Source organism: Solea senegalensis, linkage group LG6, assembly GCF_019176455.1.
Source record: "Solea senegalensis isolate Sse05_10M linkage group LG6, IFAPA_SoseM_1, whole genome shotgun sequence".
In the NCBI taxonomy this organism is placed as follows: domain Eukaryota; kingdom Metazoa; phylum Chordata; class Actinopteri; order Pleuronectiformes; family Soleidae; genus Solea; species Solea senegalensis.
The window spans coordinates 7,226,549-7,244,625 of record NC_058026.1 but is presented as its reverse complement, the minus strand read 5'-3'; the positions used below and the strand labels follow the sequence as shown (position 1 = coordinate 7,244,625).

General features: G+C 42.5%; 4 protein-coding genes across 6 annotated transcripts; 1 reads left to right on the top strand and 3 right to left on the bottom strand.

Annotated features, from left to right (window-relative positions):
• Positions 1–554: 554 nt before the first annotated feature.
• On the bottom strand, positions 555–8,070 carry zgc:175214 (uncharacterized protein LOC557610 homolog). Its single transcript, XM_044028479.1, has 7 exons — positions 7,375–8,070; positions 6,798–7,153; positions 4,976–5,129; positions 3,385–3,427; positions 2,966–3,007; positions 1,704–1,786; positions 555–1,094 (listed from the first exon to the last, which is right to left on the bottom strand). Exons 2-7 carry the CDS (start codon positions 6,820–6,822, stop codon positions 974–976), a joined length of 468 nt encoding a protein of 155 aa, XP_043884414.1. The 5' UTR covers positions 6,823–7,153; positions 7,375–8,070; the 3' UTR covers positions 555–973.
• On the top strand, positions 5,986–16,149 carry LOC122771118 (inositol 1,4,5-trisphosphate receptor-interacting protein). 3 transcript variants are annotated; one of them, XM_044028472.1, is made up of 5 exons: positions 5,987–6,104; positions 9,084–9,191; positions 13,187–13,348; positions 13,568–15,316; positions 16,088–16,149. In XM_044028472.1, exons 4-5 carry the CDS (start codon positions 13,580–13,582, stop codon positions 16,115–16,117), a joined length of 1,767 nt encoding a protein of 588 aa, XP_043884407.1. In that variant the 5' UTR covers positions 5,987–6,104; positions 9,084–9,191; positions 13,187–13,348; positions 13,568–13,579; the 3' UTR covers positions 16,118–16,149. The 3 variants fall into 3 exon arrangements, with proteins under 3 accessions (XP_043884408.1, XP_043884407.1, XP_043884406.1); XM_044028471.1 differs by having other exon boundaries at positions 9,084–9,200; XM_044028473.1 differs by lacking the exon at positions 13,187–13,348 and having other exon boundaries at positions 5,986–6,104; positions 9,084–9,200.
• LOC122771120 (calcium homeostasis modulator protein 1) lies at positions 9,678–12,710 on the bottom strand. Its single transcript, XM_044028476.1, has 3 exons — positions 12,350–12,710; positions 11,124–11,711; positions 9,678–10,592 (listed from the first exon to the last, which is right to left on the bottom strand). The coding sequence occupies exons 2-3, from the start codon at positions 11,667–11,669 to the stop codon at positions 10,080–10,082; spliced, it is 1,059 nt and encodes a 352-aa protein (XP_043884411.1). The 5' UTR covers positions 11,670–11,711; positions 12,350–12,710; the 3' UTR covers positions 9,678–10,079.
• On the bottom strand, positions 15,391–17,981 carry zp3c (zona pellucida glycoprotein 3c). Its single transcript, XM_044028474.1, has 8 exons — positions 17,238–17,981; positions 17,045–17,151; positions 16,841–16,944; positions 16,313–16,496; positions 16,112–16,238; positions 15,950–16,038; positions 15,725–15,798; positions 15,391–15,598 (listed from the first exon to the last, which is right to left on the bottom strand). Exons 1-8 carry the CDS (start codon positions 17,799–17,801, stop codon positions 15,441–15,443), a joined length of 1,407 nt encoding a protein of 468 aa, XP_043884409.1. The 5' UTR covers positions 17,802–17,981; the 3' UTR covers positions 15,391–15,440.
• Positions 17,982–18,077: the final 96 nt, after the last annotated feature.

The following is an 18,077-nucleotide window of genomic DNA, read 5'->3' as shown; positions in this document are numbered from 1 at the left end:
TTTTCATGTATGTGTTTTGAATTCATTTTTTTCCTTTTTTAAATTTTCCTTATGACACATGGAACATTTTCTATAAACTTAACTGGTTGACCTCAATAAACTCGGCACAGTTACAATACATAACATGATGTTTTATTTAAAAGCAACAAATACAAAATAACAATATTTATATGTATGTATATATACATATGTGTGTATATATATATATATATATATATATATATATACACATATATATATATAAAGCGTTATAGATAGGGACACGTTTACATACAATACATACAGGCAAGACTATCTTTTCTATCAGTCTGTTTTGAAAGGAAAGGGCCTGGGTCACTATATTGTCTACGTATCATCATCATCATGGTTGAATTACCCGCTGGTCTTGGTTTCAACTGGAGGTCATGGTCACCTCTGACAACTGGAGCATTTCACCTACGTTGGCAGTACTGAAAATGCATGAGTGGCACAGGGTTACAGGGTGACAGACATGGTTTGTGCTGGCTGTATTGGTAACACCCCTGAGATATTAGAGGTATCCATACTGATCCTGTTCTCTGATGTCCTGCTGAATGCCTGTGGTGGTTTTGTGTTTTTTTTTTGTCTCTGGCAGTGCTGCACTAGTTGTCCAGTGACAGTTGCAATGATAACCTGCGCTCTAAAGTGGCTCCTTTTTTTCCTGTTTTTAGGTGAGCAGTGCAATATGGAAGTAGGGCGAGGAGCATTTTTATGAAAAGGTCCTATTTGATCCACAATCTTCTTCGCCGATCTGACCAAAATCGTCCCCCAGTGCTGTCGATATCCAAATTCCCACCGAGGCATATCGCTCGACAGCCAGCGGCAAGGCCCGGGGATCATTATCAACATTTCCTGTGAGGTGTCTTTAAAAGATGATCGCTGTACGTCATCCCTAGTGTGTTTTTAATATGTATATTTTTGTTGTGAGGGGAGTCTTGCTTCTTCCCCAGTCGCCTCACACTTCCTCTGGATCCATGGGACCCTCTGCACCCTGGGGAGCGTCTGTGTGCAGCCGGAGGATGGGTTTGTTACACATGGGGCACACGCTGCGGATCTCCAGCCACTTAAGCAGGCACCTGACAGGAAGTACACAAAGAATGGGCTTCTTACGTGAAACAGGTAGATGATATTTAACCCCACATTAATTCTCATAAATGATGTTGCATTTGTAAAATCACAGGTTTAAATAAGTGTTCTGGTAGATGAAGCAAAACAAAACAAAACGGTGGCAAGAATCACAAAATTGGAACACAAATTGTGGAAAATTAAAAAAAAACAGTAAATAAAGGAATATAAACACTAAAACCAGTGATAAAGTCAAAATGTATGACTTAAAATTGTTGGTACTTTGTACATAAAATCATTATTTAGATGATTTTTCAATTGCTATTTTGCAAAGTAATAACAGCTTGAAAAGAAGCCCAAAACTACCCTGATCATTTATTTCTTCTTCACTTTATTGGTTATGCAGCTCACAAAAAGAAAAATGCTTCCAAAAACATAACCTCTTTTTTCAGTGGCAATAAAAGCAAAAGATGGAAAAAAGGGAAGAAGCTATTACCAATTTCATGGTGTTGTGGTTGTAAATTCTTCTTGTAATTAACTGTGAGCGAAAAATGTAAACGAAATGGCAAAGTAACCAAAACAAGCTTGATTGCATAATTTCCAGTTTTAGAGACACTCACTTCTTGTGAAATGCATGCGAGCATGGGCAAACCCCCAGTTCATCTCTGGTCCTGAACTCTTCCAGACACACCGCACAGGTTTGCTGCAATAACAGAAAAAAAGATAACACAGCAAGGTCAAAAGGTCATCTCATCTCATCACAGTCCTAGAGCAGTTGTTTAATTTGACTCGGAACATAATCATGTTGAGGGTGTTTTTGAGTGACACAACTATCTCAGCCTTCCCTTGTATAAAGACAGAGATTGGACAGTGCATAGATAAGAAAACACTGCCAGGAAAAGGAAAGAACTAAAGAGAAGAAATCACTTGAGACAGAAGACCTCTTTTTTCCCCCCTCCTGTCTAATACATTTTGAATGAATGCAGTTATTCCTGGAGTCCTAAATTCTGCTGCTGCTGTGAGTGTAGAGCAGGCACTTGAATGTGTTTAAATGGCTGCTGCTGAGATACAAGATATTTACAGGACCAAATATCCACTGAGTGAGAGCAGCATGTTAATCACATCCGAGGGGAGAAGAAGTTGATTGAGTTAAAGTACTTAACCGATTTGCATTTAGCTTTGTATTACTAAACTAGGGGTGGTATTTTTGATAAATTGTGCTTTCCCTGCGTTGAAAAATATTTATATATACATAGATATAGATATAGATATATATCTATAAATATTTGGTCTGTATAGCGGGCGTCACGAGTGCTGTACGGTATAGCTTGTATGATGTTTTGCTTCAAACCAAAAGCAAAAGTTCCTCCTTTCTCCCTTCATATAGGCCTAGCTAGTTTCTAGCTAGCTTAGTTTTCTGTTTGTTTCTCATTCTTTTTTAGTTTTCTGGCGTAATTCTCTGTTTCGGTGTGTAAACAGAGTTGTCGTTTTTTGTTTGTTTTGTAAATAACTTCCGACACGCCAGGATGTTGTTCTCTGGGGCTGCTGCTGGATGCTACTCGGGACGGTACCTCATTCCCAGAATGTAAACAGTCTTTGCTAACAGTCACGCAAACATGACCGAGTGTCGCTGGTGGGCACGTCACAAAGAAAAGAATGAAGATACTTCTCAACTCAGAGGAAACTGAGGTTGGGAAGCAAACGTTTTCAAAAATACTAGCCCTAAAGCTAAATGCTAATCGGTGTAGCCTTTAACCAACCCAACGCCTCCCAGCTCATAATGGATCACCAGGGCAGTCATGGAAATACTGTGGGTAACGTTTATTTGAATACAGCTGCCGGGGTTTTAACATGCGTGTTCATAGACATGTTGGCGACTTACTCCTAGAAGGCTCAGCTTCTTGCTCGCCCCCTTCAGCACCACCTACAGAGGAGAAACGGGAGAAGCAGAGTGTCACGGGAATCATGTGTCAGCACTATTGTGTTATGGTGCAAAAAACAAACGCTTGAGATGGTTCAGTGTCCTGATCTGACCTCTCTCTCTGCTATCTGGCACACTGCAGCTGGATTAATGCTTGAAAATCAGCAGCATGTGGAGGTAATGACACGTGGATGCAGGGAGTGAGTGAGTCAAGGTCATCTATTAAAGAGTGGTGTTGGGTTTCACAGATGATGATGATGATGATGATAGCGGTGTGAAATGCTGTGGTAGTATTTATAACCTGCCTCAGAAGCTGGTGTTACATGTTCAACCAGAGCAGCAGTAGCAGAAGCAGCAGCAGCAACAACAACATACTGTACCTCATTGTAACTGAACTGCTCCCTTGTTCCTTGTTGTTTCAGCCTGAGAGGGACAGAGAGATAGGGGGAGAGAGAGAGTGAACATCTGTACGGCTGAAGTGACTGTAGTAACAACTGTAACTTGACTCAGGCTCAGAGTTTTTAAAATCGATGCTCCCTTTTTGCTACCACTGCACTGCACCATCACAACACAGGCTATTTTAAAATCAGTGTTGTATTGTATTTATAATTTTACAACAAAGACTGATACAGTTTTGATAAACATTTTGTTTATTAAGAAGCTGATATTACAGCCGTGTTTGCTCATTACATCATAGTCAGCCTTCAACTGGTAAACTTTACTAAGCATGAAGACTGAAAACTAAGTAGTAACCACTTAAGCAGCTAAAAACAATGTAAACCTTAATTTATTATGTGGGGTTTTGCCAGGTGAGTGGGAAAAGAACTGTGAACTGACATTAACAGCTTGAAATATTATCATTGTACAAGGTTGTTAGTTTATACATCCAGAATGTAACATTAGCCTTCACTTGGAAGGGTAAAATTCTTATGTCCCAAAGGAAATATTTCTTTCTTGAGCCACAGTTTTGGCCTGAACAGCTTTGCTGGATTGTCCCAAATTTATGCTTTAATTTGACTTAAAAATGACAATAATTTCCTCAAAGGTACGGTGTGTAAGATTAAGTGGAATTATTTTTTTCTTTGGCAGGAATTGAAGATAACTTTCAAAAGTAAATAATATGCCTTTTATATTTATACACATATAATAAGGAAATGGGTCAGCGCTATGGAAGCTGTCATTTTGAACCACTTTTGATCATTTCTTTTCAGATGTTTACTTTTCAGAGGCTACACAGCTTCTGCAACACAGGGAAGGGTTTGTTGCTACATTTTTACACACTGAACCTTTAAATCTGGTGTTCAAAGGTCTTAAGAGTGCCACAGACACAATAAACTAGATTGACTTGATTATTCTTTGGAAATCTTTGTAAGGAATTTGGTGAAATTGGTCTTTATCACAAGAACCCATACAGAATATAAACAAGCACAGGGACTGGGATTGAGTTATCTCTCTGCTCGCTTTCACCTAAATTTGACCATGTAGTTGTTTTTTTATTCTCTCTCACTCTGTGCCTCTTTGGAAATCCCCCATCATCTCACTGTACAATTGAAACAGGAACACGTCACAGATTAAAGCTCGACAAGATGATCGCCCCGTGTGTGTGTTTGCTCTCGGAAACCTGCTAACTAGGCACATGTTTCATATCAGATTAAATTTGATCAAACTAGCCCTCACAACGTTAATGTGGCTTCCTTGAACCTGCAGATACCCCCTATCTTTAGTTTGTGACATTATCAGCAGATTCTTCCTGGGAATTGAAATGACACTGATGTGACGAGCGAGAGTGAACACCAAGAGTGTGATGGGAACAGCGGCGTTGTTTGTAATTCTGTTGGAATGTTAACATAAACAAGCATTTTTTTCCCACACTGCAAAGAGTCATTTGATTCAGTGTCAGTTCAGGAAGTATTTTACCACATTTCCTCTCCCCACCCAGATTCGCAGAGCCTCCCGTCACTGTCTACCCACCTGAAAAGGTAGCAGCAGAAGATGAGGCTGAGCATGAAGACGAAGAGGCCGATGCCCAGCACAATGACATACACATTGAGCGGGAGGTGATAGATGTCAGACGTCATGCTGCAGTAGTGTTCAGAGCGCTGAGAATCCAAACCACACAGGCATCCTGCCAGGAAGAGTTTGCAGCACAGATTACACACTTTACTACACATCAAACTGCAACTTTCACCTGTTCGGGTTGAGCGCCCCAGGCTGAGAGAACTCGACTCTTTTCATTTCATATGGCTTTTTTCTCATTGTACACCTTATCTTTGCAGGTTTTCTCTGTTTTCCATTTGTTGCTTTTCATGGAGAGCTGTGTACAAAAAAAAGTTCCATGTTTGGTGATCATTAACTGGAACATGGAGCTTCAGTTTAGCCACCAGAGGCTTTTGAGTCACGGGGTGTCGTGTTTACTGGCAAGAAGCTGGTGCTACTGTACGTATATCCCAATATATTGTGATTATTCTTTGTCTAGTTCAGTGGTGTCAAACCTTACAGTTGTCCATGTTATTAATGACTTAAATGTAGACGTATTTCTCTGTTTTTTATATTCGTAGATTAATTTTTCATCATAAATATCATGTCATTATACTGAAGTGCACATGGTTCCACATCAAAACAAGCACTTTTACATTTAAAATCTGTGAAACATGATGATGGTATGATCTAAATCTTAGCTCACATTGCCCACCCACTATTGAACAGTTGCAGTTTTCCCACTTTTTTTTTCTAGACCGGCCCCCTCTTGACCAGATTAGACACTCATTGGCCCTCAGGTCATTTGAGTTTGACACCCCTGGTCTAGTTAGAGGAGGAACAAGAGCCTTTCTGCATGGAGTTTGCATGTTCTCCCTGTGTGTGCGTGGGTTTTCTACGGGTTCTCTAGCTTCCTCCCACAATCCAAAAACATCGCCGCCATTTAAATATTGCAATTTTTAAGTTTGTTTGTATTTTGCAGGTGCGTCCAAGAAGCTGTGACTGCTGCTGCTGTGCTGGCAACCCAAGAGCTCGTCAGACTGAACGCTGATTGAACACGGAGAGCAGACACCACATCCGCCGCCGCCACACCATCTGTTCCACAGACTCCAACTGTATTGAGGTGATCTGTGTGGTTGTGTGTGTGTGTGGTTGCAGGTGGCAGGGGGTGGGGGTATATTAAACAGAATGAACTCCGGGGACTGAAGGACCATTTGGTAAAACAATGGAAGAGGAAGCCCCCACTTCCACAGGCCACATGTGCTGCTATTAATTTGCTGCGCTGATGCTCTTTGCCAGCCTCTAAATGTCCATGTGTCGCTCTTTAGAGTGAATGAATGGCTACAGCTTGCACACAGTGGGGGGTGGGTGTATTGGATGATTTGACAGGACTGGAGATTTTGGGGGGGGTTTATGGTGGTGGAGGGGAGGGGGACCAGGGGAACACCAAGGGCAGCATAATGAGAAACGCAATCATGAACCTGGCACTCAACAGAAACAGAAATGCAACAATAAAGTGGCACAAGGTCAGGGAATAAAATATCTCCAGTTTCAGTTGCCACAGCTGTCAAACAAACGTGACCTTGAGTGCAGCTTATTTGATGGGGCCCTCGCCACTGTCCCGAAACAAGTGAAAACTCACACTGAGGCCTCCACTCTCTCACTCAATTCTGAATTTCTGAAGCACATCCATTATGTGCTATCCCCAAGAGTTAGCTGTCAGCGAACAACCAACAGGGTTTATGAGACACAAGTAAGTACATGTGCAACCACGTCCTGCATATTTGGCAGATGGCAGAAACATCCAATCACTTACCGTTACACCATTGGAATGGTTGCATGAAATTTGACTCCCAGAGCAGCAACAGTAAATTCAGGCCCCGTCAGAAGTAGCCTGGATGAGAGCCAAGCTCCTGGGCTGGAGCTCCAGACACTGGATCTGTTTGGAGCCTGGATTCACCCCGACCTGGAATGCTCTTTTGTTGGGTTCCTCCAAACCAATCAAAAAAATCATCAATATTCGCTCAGATTCCACAAATCCTCAGGTGTGGTTACGTTGGTTTAGCAGTCTGTGATGCCCGAAATTTCCCAAAATCTGGATTAAACACTCCGTGTAAAAATTGGGAGGTTTGGGACTGGTATTTGGATCAGAACTGGAGACCTCATGTGCTCCTGGATTCCAATGACAATGATGTCATCACAGGAGAGTGAAAGAAAGAGAGAGAGAGAGAGAGAGAGGGGAGACAAAGAAATGTTGTTGACAAAAAAACTATTGTGTGTCAGATGCCTGATACCATGTGTTATTGAAGACTTGTTATTGTTGAAAAGCAGAATCTCATTCAGTCACAGTGTCATAAACAACCCACGGCTGCTCGATTACAGGAAATACTTACATTTCCAGCTAGAAGAAGAAGAAGAGGCCCTCTTTGACTTCACTTTGTGTCTGCAATATCTTGCCCTCACCAATCGCAGTGACATCCGCCGTTTCAAAATGACAATCCTTGTCCAGCGAAGGTAATTATCTGGCATTAGTCTGCGCTTTGTCTTCCTCCCAAAGCTGCTTTTTTAACAGAGGATTTTCATAAGTCTCTTCCCCCCTCTCCTGTCGTCTGTTGTCTCCTCCTCCAGTCCTCTGATCTTGCAGTGGGTAGTCCTCCTCACTGTTACAGGCTGAGATGCACTTCCTTCAAAGCCCAAACAAAGTGAAGACAGCTCCATGCAGTCAACAGCAGTCCTGTAGCTGGGTTTGTTGTTTTGCTGGTGAGTGTGTGTCACTCAGTGCATGTGTGTATATATGTGTGTGTTTGGGTGGGTGGGTGGTGGTGGGGGGTCCCACTCTCCCTCTAACCATCTGCTCCTTCAGTTGAGAAAAAAAAAAAAAAACAGAGACAAAGGCGGTGTGTGTGCACAAGTGTGTCTGCGTGTGGCGTGTTCAGTCTCTCCCACCTCCAGCTGGCTTTGTCATGGCAGGCTTCCCCTCTTTCTCTTTCAGCCTGTAATGGTGAAAGAGCCTGCAGTTCGCTGTTCCCTTCCTCCCTTCCCTCTTCCCTCTCTGCTCTGCCTTGGGTTTGTAAACAGATCTCTGCTCATGTGACCAGCCGTTTTGCCTCGCAACTCTCCTCTGCCTCAGCCCTCCCTCGCTGCCCCTATCCTCCAATCTGCAGGCAGAAGGAAGGCAGAATGAGCCTGACGCCGACGAATAGGGCTCCTGCAAGCATGCTGGTGTGTGTGTGTCTCTCTCTTTGTGTCTGTGTGCGCACACCACTGTGCATGTATATGTGAGAGGGAGACCAGAGAGAGAGAGAGAGAAACACACTTGCAGCAAAGTCAAGGGAGGCCCCAGTCAGTATCATGTGCAGGGCTGATGTCCTGACAACCAAAACAGAGCCATCTGTGTGAAGTGGAGGTCAGCAGAAGCACTGATGCAGCCTCCGTCACCGTCCCTCTTCCTTCACACACACACACACACACACAGACAGAGGGAGTGTAATTTCAGTGTGTTTGGTTTGATCTCTGTCTCTCTCTGCAGACATGCGGTGACATCATGTCACTCTTTTGCAGGGAAGCAGAAGTGAAACCCCCCACGTTCACCCCCCCTCCATACCAGCGACCCCTGCACGCTGAACAGCTGCTGGGCTACTGGGAGAGCTGAGAGACAAGGGGAGTGCTGCTCCACTAATCCCCCGGGGAGGGAGGGAGGGAAGGGCTTCAATGGGATCCATGCCATTTTCATTCAGCATTACCATCCTCCTACCCCACACACTCTAATAATGATGATATTACTGTGGAGCAGTGAGGAACAGCTGGATTGACCGCTCACATGCACAAGCATATAAGTCTTTAACACACTGCGTGCATTGTGGGGAGTTTTCAGTGAGGTGTGTTGTTTTCACACGGGTTTTGGAAAGAGCACGCCCTCTTGTGAGATATTGTGAAAACACAACTGAAGCAACAGTTTCCAGGAGGTAGTTTCTGCAAAGAAGAGTCAAACTTCAAGCTTTTTTTCAGTTTTATTTACTATTATTGACGAGCAAGTGCTTTTTGATATGATACAGTTTTGTTATTGTATATTTACACACACGTATCCTTTACACTCTCATAGGGGGCAGCGCATGGCATCCTGTGCCCGACCGAGGACAGGGGATCAAACCACTGACCGCCCGACTACTGGACGACTCGCCCTGTGTCCCTCCACCCGACGAGGAAGCAAGTGAGAGATGTAAATGTTAGCCTTGTTTTCATAGTGACATGTAAATTGTTCTGGCAGTCATAACCTCATGTTTTCCTGTTTTCTCACTGTTTGCCCGATTGGAGAGACAGCAGCAGCATTCTGGGGTTTTTCTGCCTGAGACAAAGACCAGTGATGACCATGATGCAACTGTGTTAGTGGAAGAGTTTTGTAAGGATTCTGATAGAGCAGCGGTGTCAAACTTAAATGACCTGGGGGCCACTGAGCGTCTAGTCTGGTCAAGAAGGGGGCCGGTGTTGGAAAAAAAACAACAGCTGATCAGTAGTGTGTGGGCAACATGAGCTTAAAACTACAACAAAATATCCGATCATGATATCACAATTAAGATATTCATGATGATGTCTTACAGAATTTCATGATTTGACTGACGTGAACATAAATATGATGAAGAATGAATCAAAAGCATCGAAAATGAATCTAAAATGAAGTAAATAATAATGTGGACAACCGTTATTAAAACACCAAACAAGCTCATATACAGTAAATGTAATTTGATGGTGAATATATTCCACTTAATGCGATAATTATAAATTATATATTAATACAAATATTGCTGGTAAACATGTTTAGTGTATCTTCTGAACAGCAACAACAGAAATGAAATGTTCTGGACTTGCATACCGAGGACCAGATCAAAAATATGACGACATTGTCACTTCTATGATGCGTCAGTCAAACTCTACATTGCACTGAATTCCTCTTCATACCGTGCACACTAGTTCTGTGCGTTACATTCAGACTAAACCGCTTTGTTACATTTCTACCTCACTTGACAAATTCAAACCACGAAACTCTGAGTGAATAAAAAAGTTTGAACGACCAAACTTTCAAATGATTTCTCACAGCTCTTCACACCTTACTGTAGTACACTGCCCACTCCTTTTTCTTCACGTCGTGAGCGTGTCCGTTTGCAAACCCATTGAGCGTTCCATTGGCCTCGCCGTTTACTGTGCCATTGTTTTCAATATCTGTTTGATCCTTTCTCAGAGCCAGCGCGGGCTTACAGGTGTGCCAGTTCCACAGCACTTTATTCATGTCGTCCTGGGCCCTGATGCCCAGGAGCTTCTCCTCGTCACTTTTCTTCTTGTCTTCGTCCTCATCGTCGCTGTCGTTGGCGCAGCTGCGTTGGCGGTGGAAGCCGTGCATCTCACCGCTCATGCCCTCAAAGTACTGCTGGATGCAAATCTTGGCAAAGCTCTTGGCGTGCTCCTTACAGGTCTCGTCGAACATCTTGCGCTCAATGTCGATGTAATGGGACCAGTACTTGGTCTTGAGGAAAGCAGCCTGGGTAAAGCACGGTCGAATGGCTCGGATCAGGAAGGCCACGAAGGTCATCATGAGCAAAAATATCCATCCACAGGCCTGTGAAACATAGACACGTGTGTTAGCATCTCAGTACAAGAATACAGAGAACAGTGAAAGGGTTACTCCCTTCCTTCAGTCAGCCTGAACTGAACATGTAAATCCTGTAGATATTTAGTTAATACTCAAACATGACTTTGCTCTCAAATTGTATATCTGTGCAACAGCAGATGTTACTTTGAAGCCCATATACTTGCACTCTGACTGATCAAAGACCTAAATAACAGTGTGGGTGTTTTTGGACGAACTGTAATAAGTTCCAGTTCCATGAATAATACATTTGGAAGCTTATCTATGCCTCTGAGAAACAGAATGCAAAGTGGGTTCGAGTGTAGAGGGGGATTTAAGAGGGGAGAGCTGGGGGTGGGTCTGTCTGTCTGTCTGTGTTGGGCTATAAGATAATGGCAGAAATTAATTCTACTCATATTTATTTATTTATTCTGAGTTTGCCTGTGGATCAAATGTACCGTTTGAATGACTTTGGAGAGACAGAGGAACATTTACAGACTCAAAGAAAATCCACCTGGCTACCTGTGATATACACTTGATGTATCTCGATGCTGCAACTCGTAATTCGTGATGCTCAAACAGTTCTTTGCAGGGAATCTTTGCCAGCACTCTCATCCTCTCCGCCTCGGACAAGCCCCGAAGAATACTGTAATTCCCAAATGTGTCTATGTCCAAGTTGATGCTGTAGGCACAGACGAAACTCTTCCCGTCCATGAGGGTGACTGACACCCAAACTGCAGGTGCTATCAAGGATCTCTGTGTGACTGAGCAGAACATGTAGCGGAGGATTGAAGAATCCTTCCTCCTGTCGCCCGTCGGTCTTTTCCATTCCTCGGCAAGCACTGACACATTATTGTTCAGCACAAAGCCTAACATAAAGAACCACAAAGGGGGGATGATAAGCAATCCTATGCCATAGGAGTAGTTGTATTCTGGCATACAGGGGCAGTTGAACTCAAAGACAGAGTACATTTGTGCACTGGCCAGTGCCATGATGCCACAGATCCCGTTCATAAAAGACTCCTGGTTGGATTGGAGGAACTGGAACATCATACGAAACTTATCCATCTTGGGAAGTGAGGCTGGTCTTTGCTGCTGATGGAATTAAATCTGTAAAAAAGAAGTGCAGGAGATGGCATCAAATCAACTACAGTAAATAAATCTATGTTTATACATAAAATGAGGGCTACATTACAAGTTAGTGAGTGATTTGTGATTATAAATGCTATTGGGTCATCAATATCAAAGGGTGTTCATTTATAGTTAAACATAAATGAATGTAGTTTGATTCTAATAATGACAAAGCTTTGCACAGCTCAGCAATCTGTAAATTGTTATTAATGGCATGTGACAGCACAGCATTTAAACCACTTATCGACCATTAAAAAGGCAATCACTTCCTGGCTTGCCTTGCTGTATCACAGACTGACTGTTATTGTCATCTTTTTGTGTTTTTTGTTTTATTTTGTGTACGTACTTGTACAGTATTTTAGTTTTATTCCGTCAATCTACCCATAGGACATATGGGTAGATAGGCAATTATTGTCGCTACTCAAACAAATACTTAAAATAATGCATCACTTATGAACTCTTCACATAGTACTATACTATATATAGTACTATATAGTACTATATAGTACTACATAGTACTATACTATATACTATAACTATTAATCTTCTTTGATCACAGTACAGTAATCGAGAATTGACATATTTCCCATCAGAAAAATATTAATAAATACACTCACCTCACTGCTTCTGTCAGAATGGATGAACAAAACAAAAGGAAACTTTCATATAATGGAAACGTCCGTAATCGCAAACATCACAGTGCGTCCTCATCGCTCATTAGAACTCTGACCAAGTCTCTCCGTGTGTCTCTCAGACTCTAGGTGGTGATGTTCAGAGTCAACCACACCATCTGTCATCAGGCCCCTCCCTTTGCAGGCACCTGTCGTGTAACAAAACACTCAAATTCATCCCTCACTTTTACTTGAAGAAAACCTGTTACATTGTCACAAAAAACACACAACAACACGCATAGTTCTAGTCTGTCCTTTCACAGCTCGCCTAAAAGCATTATTCCGGACTTAAACATATTGTGCGCTGGTATTGACACAGGTTACCTAGTGCTGCTTTGCTGTTCCCATAACAATTCCAACATGCAAAGAGCGGCCTCTGAACATTCAAATATATCTGCGGCTTTGGCTGTGAAATTTGGTTGCTGTCAAAGAGGTGAAGAGTGAATCTATTTCCACTTAATTAATCACAATCAAAATAAGTCGCGGCAGAATGACATGCAAAACACAGTCGTCACAACATTTCTACCTTGTTTATGTCACATCACTTTTAACATCACCGCACCACTGAATGAAGCAAAGCTTGTCAAACCAGTTAGAAGCCCACAAGACAATAAAAGGCAGGGGCTTTATTTTCTTCCCATTCATATACACAGGCCCATTTTCTACAAATAGTTTTTATTTGAACGGTAGTGTACAGTCGAGGGCCTGGCCCGTCACAACACACTGACGCTTTGAATATGCAGATAGATCTACAGGAAGTTCATATGTTCTGTTTTTCTTCAGGGTCTTGCACAGAGCATATGGGGCAGGGTGTGCAGGAAATAAGTCACACAACACAACCTACAGTTGAAATAGGAAGCAAGTGTGTGCTTGCTTGCAAGTGTGTACTTACTTGCTTCCTCCTTTTCACCTATACGCTTATTACCGGAACGCTGCAATATCGAGGTAATTTATTTAATAGTTAATTATATTTCCTGCAATTCTGTGTGCTATAATAATTTGTGTTTAACGCAAACTGTAATGATCATAGAAGTTAATGAATTAGTTGCTTCCACGCCATCAAAAATTGGTTTATTAGTGTCTAGCGTTGCATCATTGTGTGATTTCCTGTATTAAGTATTTTTTTAAATATAACTGCAAGGTTTTTATTTGTATTGTTCACAGACAGAACTGAGGATGCAGGACACTCTACTGCGAGTGTTTGTCGTGGCTTTGGGTCTCCTCTTATGTCCGAGGGATGACCCCGGGGTGGAGGAGGAATGGATTAACATCATCACGGTCGACATGCACAAGCACGAAGAGAGGCTGCTGAAGGAGGAAGTGAAATTGGACCAGGGTACGTCACCTGTCAGTGAGAAAACCACACACGCCGACAACAAAGGGCTTCAGAATATGATGAAAAGTGTTCCTGTGAGACAAAATCAGCTCGGTCAACAAAAGTCCACAAGTGAACCTGAGATTGCTCTAAAGACTTCACAAACTGACCCTTTTCAAGACTCAATCGGACCTCAAGAGCAACAAGGAAAGCCTGAGGTGGAAATGTTGAGGTCCGTCCAAACCAAGATGTCAGAAAATGACTCTTCAGAGAGAGCCACGGCTGACTGGGGAGAGGATTACGTCTGGTACGTGTGGAATATGTTCTCTGTCATTTCCTTGATCCGCTTCTTCATGAAATACTTGAAGAGAATTTCCCCAGGAAAACAAGTGACCTGCATCGCTAGTGACATGCCTCTGCCTGATAGTGACACTCTGCAGAGTTTTCACTGCAAGTGTGTTCATGCTTCCCCTGAAAACAAGTGGAGGGAGAGGGAATTTCTAGAAGGGTTCGTAAATAACATGGTGGAAGCCATGAGGACAATCTGTGATGGAAATGGAGGCATGATAATTGAGGACCATCAGATGATCAGTGCACGTGATATCATTGTTCCTTTCAGCCCGGCCGAGCCATATAGTTTTCAGTGCGTGCTTCGGGATAACCAAGCGAGTGACCTGCTGCCAGATTTGCAAGTCTGTGGTCAAATAAAACTGGTGGAAAATCAGATCATCCAAAATGGCTGCCAGTGTCAGTCTTCCCACAAAGATGAGGATATGGTTTGCCTGCTGCAGTGCGAGAACGAGAAAGCACAAACGAAAATGACTGAAGTGCGCGATGGCCACCTTTGCTTGAAGAACACACCCTTTCTATCAAAGTCTCAGGTTACCAGGTGGTTTCAGAGCATGATCAAAGAATCGTGGGCACAAATCTCACACAAGTACGACTTTGAACTCAGCATTCGCTACATTGATGCTCCGGGTGCTCTGCTTGTTAGATTCAGATCAGGGAAGAAGATTTCCTTCACCATGAACCCTGCAGTTAAATTCAACACCCAGTCTCATTTCTACATTACACCTTACTCCCCAGACGACTTAGACACTTTCTGGATGCTCTCCCTCACAGCGTATGAAGATCAACTCTTGGAAAGGCTCTCTAAAAGCCTGCCTCAAAACCCCTGCCACATGCAGACTCTGGAAATTGCATGTTTTCTTCACAAGAGACAAACAGCATTGTCAGGAAGTAGTGTGCTGAAGTCGTTTCACTTCAAAACTGCCCTCATGCATCTGCTTCTCACTAGCGAAGCATCACTGTGGATACCAGACCGTGTGGCATGTAGAGTAAGAGACTTGCTGGTCTTTATGGAGAGAAGCCTCGAGAAAAAGCTCCTGCAACATGTTTTAATTGGAAACCCGCTTGCACAGAAGATTATACTACTCCCTGAAGAGTTCACACAAGCAAAGCCAGTGAATCTCTTCCATCCCCTTGTGGTAGACCGCTGCACTTACAGAAATGCCATCAAGCAATTCCAGGAAATAGTTAGAAATGCACACATGCTGATACAAGATTATGTTGGTGTGCATTATCCAAGCAGGGAAAAGGTCAGTAGTTAAGCCACCTTAAAGTACATAATTGCCTTAAGAGCAAGAAATTATCACATAACACCTAGTACAATACCATGCCACTTTTATTTAAAAAAAAAAAACAAACAAAAAAAACAGAAGTTTAGTCATCATGCTCCCAGTAGTTTACAAAGTCACTTTGCTCCGCAACGTCAGGATCCTCCGATACGTAGACGTCAGATATCAGAGGTTCAACATCCACAGATCCATCCCTGCTCAGGTCAACCCGCCATGAGGGACTGGAAATGGTCTTCCTGGAGGCTGATGTCAAAGAATGATTTCTCATCAAGATTAGACGTTCTACTCAGATGTTGCCAATATATGAATTATGTCAAAAAGGTACTGCATTAGATGTGGTTTCCATCACGTATCAAGTTGGGCACTTACCCTTGGGCTGTGCTGAGGGGCAAGAGGTTTCACAACAGACGCACACCGAGTCATCATGATAGAGCTCCTTCCACCTAAAAATCATTAGGTCTCCATAAATCATCATGCCAAAAATGTTTAGCAATACTTGGATATACCAAAAACTTTTGACAAAAGCATTTTAGTCTGTTAATCCAGATATAAAAACTGCATCCATCCAAATGTTTTAACTTTCCGCACGCTTACTTTTTGCCTGCCATGTCATAATTGCATGCCTTGGAAGAGGACGTTGGAGTAAGTTTCCCCATCGAGACCTCACAGTGCATGTAGAGTTTCTGAAAAACAATGACAAATTCAGTGTTGTATTGTCCGCTTGTTTCACAGCACAGCCCTCATCTCCAAACACACCTTTGACGTGCCAGAAGTGGAAAGACTGTCCGTGAAAACAAAGGCAGCCACTGTGAATTTCTGGATCAGCTTTGAAGAACTGGTGAGGAACTTGGACTGTGCAGTCTCCTTGCCGTCAACCATACACCTGCAATTTGAGAGAACACTTGTTAACAGGGAACCAAGAAAAGTCTTTACATTAGTGCAACATTGATGTCTTACCCCTGGTTGCTGATGACTACGTGTCTCGTGCTGGAGCTGGGGTTTTGGGTAGGAGTCATGAAGCACTTGTTGATGTAGATCCTTGTGTTTCCAGACTTTGCAGTCTGGTCTGGTGTCTTCACCATGAAGTACATCAGCTGACCCAGGGTGTAGGTTTTGGTACCTGTGATTTCGTTCCCTAATGCTGAAGCAAAGGAGAAGTTAAAGTGCACAGTATATACCCAACAGTAATCCACAATTTAAAGTACAACTTGTAATACTGTACACCTCCAAATGCATCTCAACAGTCTCTGTAATGATATGTAAATACAGATGAAGTCTGGAATTATAATTGTGTCTTTGAGTCAATACAGCAGTTCTTTTAGGCATTGAAATCTCACATGTTGAGCTCAAATACAGCCAAGGAAAAAATTAAGTTACTTTTGGATGTTTAGGATAGAGTCATCAACAGAACTCAACTCAGAAAAGCCTTTTGATAAATGGCAATTGTTAGCTTTGCAATGGTAAACGTCTAGAAAGACAACATACCATCAAGAGGAACAAGAATTGCACTTTGTTTGGGTTGGAGCGCTTTGAAAACAGTGCCTCCTTGTAGTTTGGGATAGAAGCCAACTTTGTAAGAGAGAAATGACCTGCAGACAAATTCAGATGCTCAGCCATTTTGATTAGCAAGTTTGAACATTGAATATACTTTTACAGTTTCAATGAAAAATTAATACAAAAACGGAATACCTGTGGTAATTGCACTGCAGGGGGATGGTAAAAGGAATTTCCCGAACAATGTTACCAGATGGCTTGTACTGGAGCACAGTCTTGATGACCATATTATCCGGTTTATTCTGGAACATACAAACACTCATTTTGAGATACTTTTATCACAAGTTAATTACATTTAAATGATCAAAATTAAGAAATCTTCACCAACCTCCAAAACGAATCCACAGTCATCTGTCAGACGGTACAGGAAGAAGGTATATGTTTCACTATCAGCATTAGTAGAGCATTTACCCAGTTTTACGTCTTTAGCACTACTTAGCTTCTTAAAAACCTCATTCCTAATCCTTACATATATTCTGTCAATATGACACAACAATTCTACCAGTTTAGGTCTGACTGCTTTTCCCACTGCAGTTTCTGTTGGTACCGGTTGCCAATTGTTGAAGTCAGTGGAGGAAGGGACAAGCAAAATGTCCTTTGCAAAATCAGGGAGCTTTCTGACACCTTTTTCTGGCTTAAAAGCCTCTTTGGGATACTTGAATTTCGGCACACGTTTAAACATAGGAAAAGACGCTGCTGTGGCTTTTGGGAGATTGGAGGCACTACTCCTCAAGCCAAGTTCTGAGCGCATTTCTTCATCGATCGCCGTCTCCATTTTCCTCCACTCTTCTTCAGGCTCTCTTATTGCTCTACCATATCCAGTTTGGCTTCTGAACTGGTAGCTATAAGCAGAGCAAAACAGCAATAGAAGCCCAGCATGCATCAACCCCATCTTCTCTATGGCTGCTGCTTCCCACTGAAGCAGACCCTTCACCAGCACAGGTTGAACATGGTGTAACCTGGCTTTTGTGCTCTGCAATCAAGGCATGGCCCACAGCTGCTGCAAATTCCAATCAGTAACAACCAATGACGGAACACAAACAATAAACAACCATAATATATAAATGCTTCTCTCTTTGTATCTGTCATACACGACCACACACTCATTTGTCAGTTTATTAGGAACACTGTTACTGTATGTTGACAAACCCTTGTCAACAGTGCGGTT

Coding starts and splice junctions, on each gene's coding strand:
- LOC122771118 (XM_044028473.1), top strand. CDS start 13,580: ATGCAGGACACTCTACTGCGAGTGTTTGTCGTGGCTTTGGGTCTCCTC. Junction 15,317..16,087: donor ATTATCCAAGCAGGGAAAAG/GTCAGTAGTTAA, acceptor CTTGTTTCACAG/CACAGCCCTCATCTCCAAAC.
- LOC122771120 (XM_044028476.1), bottom strand. CDS start 11,669: ATGGATAAGTTTCGTATGATGTTCCAGTTCCTCCAATCCAACCAGGAG. Junction 10,593..11,123: donor ACATCAAGTGTATATCACAG/GTAGCCAGGTGG, acceptor TATGTTTCACAG/GCCTGTGGATGGATATTTTT.
- zgc:175214 (XM_044028479.1), bottom strand. CDS start 6,822: ATGCAACCATTCCAATGGTGTAACG. Junction 3,008..3,384: donor AGCAGTTCAGTTACAATGAG/GTACAGTATGTT, acceptor TCTCCTCTGTAG/GTGGTGCTGAAGGGGGCGAG. Junction 1,095..1,703: donor TCGCATGCATTTCACAAGAA/GTGAGTGTCTCT, acceptor ACTTCCTGTCAG/GTGCCTGCTTAAGTGGCTGG.
- zp3c (XM_044028474.1), bottom strand. CDS start 17,801: ATGGGGTTGATGCATGCTGGGCTTCTATTGCTGTTTTGCTCTGCTTAT. Junction 16,945..17,044: donor CTGCAGTGCAATTACCACAG/GTATTCCGTTTT, acceptor ATTTGTCTGCAG/GTCATTTCTCTCTTACAAAG. Junction 15,599..15,724: donor CCCCTCAGCACAGCCCAAGG/GTAAGTGCCCAA, acceptor CTTTGACATCAG/CCTCCAGGAAGACCATTTCC.